Source organism: Cynocephalus volans, chromosome X, assembly GCF_027409185.1.
Source record: "Cynocephalus volans isolate mCynVol1 chromosome X, mCynVol1.pri, whole genome shotgun sequence".
NCBI lineage: Eukaryota > Metazoa > Chordata > Mammalia > Dermoptera > Cynocephalidae > Cynocephalus > Cynocephalus volans.
In genome coordinates, this window is record NC_084478.1 from 72,089,917 (window position 1) to 72,100,934 (window position 11,018).

The 11,018-nt window shown below is 39.7% G+C and overlaps 1 protein-coding gene across 1 annotated transcript; it reads right to left on the reverse strand.

Moving 5' to 3' along the window:
* Nucleotides 1-1,015: 1,015 nt before the first annotated feature.
* LOC134366922 (spindlin-2) lies at nucleotides 1,016-2,668 on the reverse strand. Its single transcript, XM_063083488.1, has 2 exons — nucleotides 2,626-2,668; nucleotides 1,016-1,879 (listed from the first exon to the last, which is right to left on the reverse strand). The coding sequence occupies exon 2, from the start codon at nucleotides 1,875-1,877 to the stop codon at nucleotides 1,098-1,100; it is 780 nt and encodes a 259-aa protein (XP_062939558.1). The 5' UTR covers nucleotides 1,878-1,879; nucleotides 2,626-2,668; the 3' UTR covers nucleotides 1,016-1,097.
* Nucleotides 2,669-11,018: the final 8,350 nt, after the last annotated feature.

Genomic DNA, 11,018 nt, shown 5'->3' on the forward strand with positions numbered 1-11,018 from the left:
TCAGGTCCAAGATTTACTGCACCTGGGTCCTCTGGGAAACGTGGAGGCAGCCCACAGCCCACTGCTTATGGAGTACCACCTTAGTGTGTCTAGGCTGGGGGTTGGTGTTCTGCTTGGCAGGTGTGCCCTGAACTCCCTGGAACAAGAAAAGACTTATAGGTATAAAGTTGACTCCTGCTTAACTCGTCTGAGTCATCCTTGTCAAAATGTCCTTCTAGGGAACCTCCAGTGCATTTGGCTTCTTTGACAGTTGCCACTTCCTTGGTGTACAGGGCCAGGGGGGACAATGTGGATACTGCCAGAAGTCCCACTTTTTCCTGGGCCTTCCCATCCCTCTCAGGCCCCACTCCCCACATCTCTTTTTCTGTATTCTCACTCTCTCTGTCAGTCTTTCTTATTTGAATTCCTCCTTTCTCAGTGTCCTTCCCCTTCCGCCTTCCCCCCAACCCATGAGTAGACCCTCCTTTTGTGTATCCTTTAGCCACTTTCCAGATCCCCACCAACTTCATCTTTCTCCATCTTATTCTGCACGTCTTCTAAGCTTCTTTGTGCCCTTCTCTACCCTATTTATTCTGTCTGTTTTCCTCTAAGCCCCAAGAGCTAACTCTCCGTTATTCTTCACCCCCTTCCCAGTTGACTGTTTCCTTCTCATGGCTCATCCCCTCCACCAGGAAGCCTTTCCCTTTCGGCCCCTCCCCACCTCTTCCTAAACAGTCATCTCCTCCTCTCCCTTCCCCTATAGCCCATCTCTAGTTCCTTCCCCTCCTCCCCTCCAGACCAGACCAGCTAAGTCCTATTCCATTTTTAGATGACTGGTTACGATACTAGCTGAACTTTATCCACAGTCTGAATTGACAGCTGTTCTTTCTCTCATGCCCCATCCACCAAACACACCCAATCTTCTCCACAAGACAAAGTGCTTACACACAGCATTTCACGTCCACATAAATTTGTATTTTTCAGAACAAAACAACAGTTATGCTGGCAAAGATGTTGGGTTAACAGGAAACCTTAAGCTTCCAATACACTGAAAAGTTAACATTTTTTGCATGTCTACAAACTACACATTTGCCTCCAAAAAACTGGCAAGTTTCACTCTAACAGGACTTTTTCACCAAATCATATACATAGATATGGAAATCATCATCAAACTTGATGAAATACACAGAAGGTTTGGCTTCCACTTGGTGAATGACCTTGCCTGTCCTTTTGGAGCCATCTTCTTTGGTATATTCCACATGTTTACCTATCAGGCCATTTATAACTCCTTCTGGCTCCCTCTCTGCTGGAGGAGACCCACTGGACTCTGGCATGATACGGAGGTCACCTTCTTTGTAATCATCTAGAAGCTGGTACATGTACAAGACAGGATCTTTTTCATATGTAATATAAAACCAGGCTTTCATGATAGGTGCTTGGGCTAAGACCATCCCCCTCCATTCATCCTTAGAACCATGCTCACCCTCAAACATATGTTCCACTGCTTTGCCAATTATCGTATTTGCAAGGTGTACATCTCTGACTCGAGAAAATGGCACCTTATCAGGAAGGATTTTAAGTTTTAAAATCCTTTCATCTCTGTGAAGTTCCAGTCCATAGACACAGTCAATTCCATCATATTTCACCAGATAAAGAGAGGGATTTATAGGCACCTGATCCAGAACGGTTCCTTTCCACTGGGTGATGGGCTCATCGCCTTCCTTCCATCCATGAGAAATTCTGCAGCCCACGATGTTCCTGCAGAGCTGGGAGGAAGGTCTCCCCCTCTGCTTCTTTTGAGTGGTCTTTTTCTTTCTCATGTTTGTAGGTCTGGTGTGGTGACCTACAGCTTCCCTTGTTTGCTGCCCTGCAGCTGTCTTTTTGTGGGGGTTCTTCATACCTGCAGGGGGAGGAGAGAGGCTAGGAAGAACCATTCAATGTACCATAAGGTGAGTTTTTTCTCTGTATTGTAGAGTCCCTGTACACCAGGTACACCGTCGCCTACGTTGTTTATAGGTGTCCAATAGCAATTTTAGATTTCAAGACAGTCTTGGATGCCTGCCTGTATTGCCTTCCTTCCAGGCTTGTTTGGCTGGGCAGGAGAGCTAAAGAAGAGGTGACTGTGGTGGTCCTGGTGGTTGAGATGCAAGCAAGAGGTAGGGGGCTCCTTTGAATATTGCCTGATTCTCTATCGGCCTGATTCTCTATTGTCATCCTGCCTCGCCCCCGCCCGGCCCCCCCCCCCCATATTCACCATTTCTTAGCCCTTGCCACATCTCTCCATTTCCATGCATGCAGTCCCCATATCTCTTGCCCACTGCCCTCTGCTACTCATGTCTTCTGCTTGTCCAAACCCTCGCCTCCTGCCTGGTTCTCACCTCTCCTTCAAGTCTCTTCCGGGCCATCCTCAATTTCCCTCTGAGCTCCCACCACAAACCTATTTCCCTTTCTGGCCACCCAGGTGCTCTTCCGGCCCCCACCACACAGCCCCCAAATCACCCATCCCAATTACTTTCATCTTTCATTCCAGCACCCACTCCAATCTTCCCGACTAGCACCCACCAACCCCCATCTTCCAGTTTTGCAATCCAGCGCCCACCTCCCCACCACCCCAAATCGCGGGCCTCACGTGCCCAAATTGGACACCTCTCCGCTGCCTCTGCTGTGAGTGAGTCTGTGGCGAAGGAAGATCAGTAGGTGACCAGCTGGTGCTTGCAAAAGCTGAGAAGGGAGAATCCGTAGGTGAGGAGTGTGCCTAAAAGGGCGGTGGGTCGTGGAAAGAGGACAGCTGCGGCGTCCCCAGCGCTAGTCTCTTTGGCCCTCGGCCTCCCTGTCGGCGGCAGCGGCCCCTCTGCCACATCGAGCTTCCACTAGCAGCTGCCGCCGCCGCAGTCCCCTCCCACTTTTCGTAGCACAGCTTCCTGCAAGGACAGAGGCCTCCCCTTCCTGCAAACACTGAGAGACGCTCTCCCCGCCCACCCCCCCAAACAACAAACCCCAACCCCCACCACGGCCCTGGGCAGAGGAGGGGCTCCTGGGCTCCCGGTCCCACCCCTTCCTAACAAATCAGTGGCTGTCCAGCCCACCACCACCTCTCCCGCGCCGCCTAGGGTCCCTGTCTCCTGTTCAGGGCCCCAGGCTCCACCACCGTTCTCCACCTCTGTTCCCTCAGCGCCCCTGCCCCCATCTGCTTTCCATCTTCTAGGAATTTGCTCTTTCTTCTCTTTCGTGCCCTTGTGGAGTTGTTTTTTTATATACAAATCCTGCCTTTCCTGTCATTTAAGGGGATTTGGGGTGGGACAAGAGAAAGGCACTAGTGCGCAGTCTGCCACCTTGAGCTAATCTTTATATAGTTTTTCCTAACTGGTCATTCCCGAACTTCTTGAGGATTTTTTCCCCCCTTTTTTCATTTTCCCTTTTCTCCTCATTGCAGATGAATTGCATGCACAATGTGGACACTGTAAAATTCAGAAAGTTGACTAAAAAAAAAAAAAAAAAAATCTACTGTAAGCCCGCTTCCCATTCCCCAGGGCTCGCAGCAAAATATGAGCACTTATTTCCTTTGTTTTTTTCCCAAACTCTTAGAAAGCTTGGAAATTCAATTGATAAAAATTCTTTGTAAAGCCATTTTAGTTAATATTTTGTGAAATACAGAGTGTATATAGCAATATTAGAAGTACTAACTACTCTCCATTCAGAATTAACATTATTCATTTTTATTCAAGCTTTTAAAAGTAGAAATAATGTATCACCAATAAAATGTAATTCTCTTTTGTCTTCTAGCACTGATCCTGTTCCCTTCCACCTTTCTAATGCTACCAGTCTTCATTTGTATATAGTACGAATTTTTGTATTATATAGTTGTTCATATACAAAAATTCGTACTTTTTATTTTTATTCGTATGATTCAATTTTGTATATCATAAGAATTTTTGTACTTATTCTTAGGATATACAAAACTGAATGATGTATACATATTTTACAAGTGGATACTATGCATTTTATGTCTCATTTATTTTTTTAAATGTACATTATGAGGGATAATTTCTCCATACCGTGAGAAAAAAGAATAACTTTCTTCAATGGCCCATGCTTGATTTCTGGGAGATGGGAGATATCTTTATGACCCAGGTATATACTGTACAACTGATAAGAATTTGACAGCTCTACACTTTGTAAAACTAGCCAATCCCGTACTTAACCTTATCTAACATTTCTTTTTCTAACTAGATAAATCCACCGTTAAAGATATTCAAGAATTTTTTTTTCCTTAATGATTACATTGTCAGGAAGTCTGCAATACAGCTCTGAAATGTCTCATAATAAACTTCTCTGAACTTTAAACATAAATGCTATCATATTTTAGTTATTTTTTGCAATTTGTACAGCTTGGTTTTCTCATTCAATGATTTTTTAAAAAAATTTCTCTATGTTATATCTCTATATATCTCTAACATTCTTTGTCACTTTCAAGGTCTATTGCAGAGTATACACATGTGACATTTTTATCATCCATGGAACATCCGTTCTGCTGTTGATGATTATTTTGGTTTATTCTGGTATTTCATTCTTATAGACAATGCTGCAGTGAATATCTTTGTGTACTTGTACCAGAGTTTCTGTAGAGTTGATACTAGAAGAAGAAATACTAAGTTCTAAGTGTAAGCACTTCAAATTTCCTATATGCTGCCTAATTGCTATGCTAATTGATTGTACCAAATTATAGTATATTGTACCAAATTATATGTATTTCCTGTTCCCCACATCCTAGTCAACTCTTGACATATTCACATTTGTAATATGTGCCAAACTAGTGAGTGAGGAATGGCAGCTCATTGTTTTAATTTACGTTTTTCTAATTGGTGAGATTGAATTTATTCTCCTGTGTTGTTTGGCCATTCAGTATTCCTATTGTGTGAGTTCTTTTCATATTTTTCTTCTGAGTTGTTTCTTTTTTTCATTCACTTACATATTTATGTATTTTTAATCCTAACCTTGGCCGGTTTCACATATATAAAAGTAATTTTAAATTACACACCAAATGTTGGCATACGTTCTCACTTAGTAGCACATTACAAATAAAAATTTATAAGCATTCTCAATTACAGTTGTTTTACTCCCCTGATTCATCCCCATTTTGAATTTGCCATTTAGCCTTCTTTACTTATGTACCCATAGAAAATATATATTGCATATTACTGAGTGTAATATCCTATTAATTTTGAGATTTGTCTTTATTTTATGTAGTACAGAAAAATAGACCACCCAGTAAGCTATAATAAGCAATGATGTATAAGACAAATATCACTTTCAAAGATGTTAAAATGTGAAAAACTGAAAAAAGAAAAAAGAAGAAAAAGAAAATGAAAGAAAACAAAAAAAAAAAAGGAAAGGAAATAAAAATAGTAGACTGCTACTTTTTCCTTTAAAAAATGTGAAAAATAGATTAGATGAAGTGTGGTACTGCTGGTAAAGTTTTTAAAGAATAAATTGTGCCATGTGGTACCTATTTTTGCAATTTGCTTATTTTTGCATCAAGCTGTATGTTTTGGGGTTTATATCAGTGTAAGAACATGTTGTTAGTTTTTCCATCTTAAAAATTTCCTCTTCTGATCTCACTTACCCTTCCAAGCTACCACCCCATTTTTCCACTTCCCATTGCAACAAAACTCTTTGAAAAAGTTGTCTTTTCCATTGTCTTCAATTGCTTTCCTTCCATTGTCTCTAAAATCTACTCCAGTGTGACTTCCCTGCCTGCTCCCTCACCACTCCATGAAAATTGCTCTTGTTAATGTCATCAATCACCTCCAGTGGTCATTTATTAATCTCCATATTATTTCATCTATCAGTAGCCCTTAATCATTCTGTCTTCCTTGAAAAACTTCTTTATTTATCTCACAGGATCCCACCTTCTCTAGGTTTTTCTGGTAACTCACTGGCCACTTCTTAGTTTTGTTTTGTTTTTTGTTTGTTTGTTTTTATTGGCTCCCTTTTATCTCTTAGATCTCTTTAATGTTGTAGTGACCCAGGCTTAGTCTGAAGACTGCTTCTTTATCTATACTGTTTCGCTTGGTGATCTCATACAAGTTTATGGCTTTAAATGTCATCTGTAAGTTGACAAGTCTCAAATTTATATGTCTAGTCTGACCTTTCTTTGTACTCCAGACTTGTAAATTCATCAACCCACTTGACATTTCCATGTGGATGTCTAACAGAGTCAATATATTAAAACTAAAATTCTGATATTTCTCCTAAAACCTGCTCCGTCTGCAGACCTACCTCCCCATTTCATTAAATGGCAACTCTATGTTTCCGTTTGCTCAGGCTATAAACTTGATATCATTCTTTCTTACAGCTCACATCTAATTTGTCACGAAATTATTTTGGTCCTGCCTTCCAAGTTTGTGTAAAGTCTGCCATTTTTTAAAATCACTTTTACTGCTACCACACTGGTTTGAGCCACCCTTCTTCTGAAACTGGTTTACTGAAATGCCTCCTTACTAGACTAACTGCTTCTACTCTTGTTCCTCATAGTCTGATCTCACACCATCCAAAACCTACAATGGCTCCCCATTTCACTTAGAGGACAAGCCAAAGTACTTAGAGTGGTCTTAGGCTTTACATGATCCAGCCTCTACTGTCATCTTTTTGATATCATCTTCTAGTACTCTCACTCATAGCATTGAACTGTATACAATTTCTGTGTTCATAAGTCAGAAATGTTTGAATATCAGCAACTCCAAAAGGTTTAACCTAATAGCTGACTGTTCTCCTTCCACACTGGCAACATTGCTGCTCCTTGAAAAGCAAAATGTCTCTCACCACAGGGCCTTTGTACTTGCATTCTTTTTGTATTGAAAGTTCTTTTTTCTCCCCCTATTGCCTTGAGGACTTTATTTAAAATTCCTACCCCAGCATTCCTGATCCTCTTTATCTTGCTCAACTTCTGTTATAAACACCATCCCCATCTTAATGGTTTGTCATGAAAAACTTTATCTCTTATACTTGAAACAGTTCAGTGCAGGCACCTTCTATCTGGTCAAACTCCAACAGTTTTCTATAACATCACAGTCCTCTGCTGGATTCTCCCTATCCGGTTGAACAAAAATTGAAGGGGGCAGGGGGTGTTTCTAAAACAGTGATGTACAATAGAAATATAAAGGTGAGTCGCAAGCGTAACTTAAAATTTATCAATTGTCACATTAAAAAAGCAAAAGAAAACACGTAAAATTAATTTTAACAATATATTGTATTTAACCCAACAGACCCCAAATATTATAATTTCAATATGCAAACAATGTAAGTGTTATTAATAATATATTAAGTTATTTTTTCAAACAAGGTATTCAAAATATAGTGTGTATTTTACACTTACAGCACTTCTCAATTCAGACTAGCCATCTTTCAAATGCTCAATACAAATGTGTCTAGTGATTATCATGTTGGGCAGCATAGCTCTAGACATTTTATAGAATAGACCTGTAAACATCACCTATCATTTCCACCAAAACTCCATCTGGCAGAACTAAAACACAAAGTCCCGACCTAATGTCAAGTGGTCTAGGAAATTTAATTTAGCTGAATACTCAAGGAAAAGAGGTGAAAAACTGACATTAGTAAGCATAACAATCTCTGTCACAAAATACCGGACTTTTTGCGGTTCTTGACACATTTGTTATTTCTTTCTCTCCCATTTATTTACTGTTTAAACATCTATTAATATCAGTGTGGACTCATGGATGTTTACTTAATTTTGTGGGAATTAATGTGACACCATTTTCTTAATTTAATGTTTAGATAGGAAATTATTTTTTCAACATCCAAATGAAGGAAAACATCACAAATTGAATTTAAAGTTAATCTTTGCATGTCAAATTTGTTCCTTAATCTGACACGCAAAGATTAACATCCGTAATACATAAAGAACTCTTAAAATGAATTAGAAAAATCTTAACAGAAATTTGGTGAAGAACATAAGCAGACAAATCACATACCCCAAAGAAATACACGTAGCTAGCAGATGCATTCTAAGATGTTCTTGCAGGAAGAGGCAGTGGCCCACAGCCCCTGCCTCAGGACCCTGGCCATGCTCTATTGCTTGCCTAGTTGTGGGCAGGGGTGAGGAGGCCCATGGCACCTTCATTATTTTTTATTCCTCAAATTGTTCCAATTGCGATCATTGGGATCACAATTACATTGGCTCTCATGTCCTTCTGACACACTGTTCATTCGATTATTTGTAACTTCTTTCTCTAGGACTGAGAAACCTGGGTCCCATTATCTGCAATATATTTAGGTACTTGTTCAACCTCTGGACATGAAAATTAGTTTCAGAATTGCTAATCCATACCAGTGTAAGGAGCAAATTAACAAACTTGAATAGTATTAGTATACCGTTCTTTTTGTTTCTAGCTTCACAGTATCCAGATAAGATACTGTTTTCTAAAGTTATTTAGTTACAAAGTTAGTTTTCTTTCTCACTCTTTCAGTGTGTTTCTGGCATTCATTTGTGATATATTTATATTCATTTGTCACTGTATTTATATTTGGTTCTCCTGATATTCTGATTTTTTTTTTTTTTAGTTTGCATAAAGTAAAATTCTTTTTTTGGTGTACAGTTTTATGGGATTTGACAAATGCATAAGATCTTATGTTTGCCAACATAGTACCATACAGAACAGTTTCATCACCTTGAAAATTTCTTTATATTGTCCCTTGGTAATCAACAACTCCTCCCACCCTCAACCTCTGGCAGCCGCCCTTCTGTTTTCTGTCCTATGGTAAATGGATCATACGTTATGTAGCAGTTGGTGTCTGGCTGCTTTCACTGAATAAAACGTATTTAACATTCATCTATGATGTTATGTGACTTAATAGTTTATTCCTTTTTATTCCTGAGTAGTATTCTATTATATGGATGTACTACAGTTTGTTTATTTACATGTTGATGGACATTTGAGTTGTTTCCAGTTTGGGGCAATTAGTAATAAAGCTGTTATAAACATCCAAGTGAATGTTTTTTGTGAGCATAAAATTTCAATTCACTTGGGTAAATAGATAGGAGTGAGATTGGTGGGTGGTCTGGTAAGTATATATTTAACTTCATAATAAATTGCCAGCCTGTATTTTGAAGTGGCTTTATTAGTTTGCATTTCTACCAACAATGTATGAGAGGAATATTTGCTTGGTATTCTCATCAGCATTATGTATTGTGAAAATTTCTTATTTTAGCTACACTTATGGGTGTGCAGTGGTATCTCATTGTGATCCTAATTTGTATTTCCCTAATGAGTAATGAGGTTGAGCATCTTTTTATAAGCATATTTGTCACCTGTATATTTTCTCTGGTGAAGCGTCTCTTCTGAATATTTGCCAAATATTGAAATGCAAACTGGGTTTGTGTTTTTTTATTGTTGAATTTTGAGAGTTTTTATATGTGTGATATCCAAATATTTTCTGTCTGTGGTTTGTCCTGTCAGTCTCTTAACAGTATTCTTCAAAGAGAAATAGTTTTAAATTGTTATGAAGTTCAATTAAAATTTTTCTTTTATGGATTGTGCTTTTGGTTACCTATCTCTAACTTTTTTGCCAAAACAATGCAGATTTCTCCAATGTTTTCTTCTACATGTTTTAGTTTTGTGTTTAAATCTACAACCCATTTGGTGTTAATTTTTTAAAGGTATGAGGTATGTGTTGAGGTTCTTTTTTTTGCATATGGTTGTTGTAAGGTAAATGCTGAACATAGACTTATTACCCCCCCCCCCAGCATAACAGAGTTCCCCCTACCTCCTGGGAAACTACCCCTGGCCAAGGTAGTTAACCCAAGGAAAGGTGCATCTCCTTTAAGATAAATGGAAGGCTGTAGGAAGCAGAAGCCCTGAGTAAATGAATTAGCATGTAAGTGTAGTTAGCATGCTGGAGTTAAACTACTCTGGTGCCAGGAGAGTAGCAAGTAAGTTAACTTACCTACTCAGCCTGATCTCCCACGTGCTTTGGGTTGTGGGAGATGGGTGAGGGGTACATAGCATGCAAATGACTTACACCTCTACTTTGATCTGTTCACTATATAACTGTTGTATGTACCCCATGAGGGTGTGGATTTCTAGCTGACCAGCTACCACCAGCACCTCCTATAAGTCCAGGAAACCTATATCTCTACATATTGTAAAAGCAGGTGAGTTCTTTGGAATAGGCAAACACTATGGGAGTTCCCTTTCAGATTTGGGGCTCCTGTGATGCAATTGGCATAGGCATCAGGATACTCCAGAAAAACTCCCTTTTGAAGAAGCCATGGGAGAGATGAAGGGGATGGGAAGAATGTCGCAGTGGGAAATACCTGGGTGGGACACGAGTTCAATGTGGTCTGATGTCACCAGCTTGGTAAATAGCTGGGGACTATCATGTGAGTACAGGGACACCCCCAAAATTGAGGCTAGACTGTTGGGTGTGTTGAAGACAGTCAAGGAAAAAGAAGGTATTCAAAGGAAAAAAGAATACAAGGCCATTGTTGCTGTGATAGCATGGTTTCTCCTCTGTGGGCTCAGGCTAGTGACTAGAAAGGAAATTAACTCACAAAAGCAAGGACAAAGGTTAAAGGAAGCATTAAGATTAGAAAGAGAGGCTTGTTTAACTCAGGCTGATAGCAGGGATATGACAGCACATCAATTAGACCAAGCCACTGACCAGCTGCATGATTTGGAATGCCATTTTGCAAAAATGAAAGGAAAGTGGCTGCCATAGGCTAAGATCCATGTAATAGTTTCAAACCTAGAGTGGATTCCTAGAAAATGGGAGCCCACTTCTGAGACTGATACCTCAGAGAGGAAGATAAGAATTTCCAAGTGGAGGTACTTGATGATGAAGCAGGAAATCTTCAGGCTAGTCCAGTAATAACACAAAAGCTTAAGACTGGGCAAGAGTGACCAGAAGGGAAAAATGCCCAAGATTTATCTCTGTTAAAATATATGCATAAAAGTGCCCACCCTTACATTTCAGCAGAGCTGGTAGAACTGGCTGCTAAGTTTTGATAGAAAGGGAGA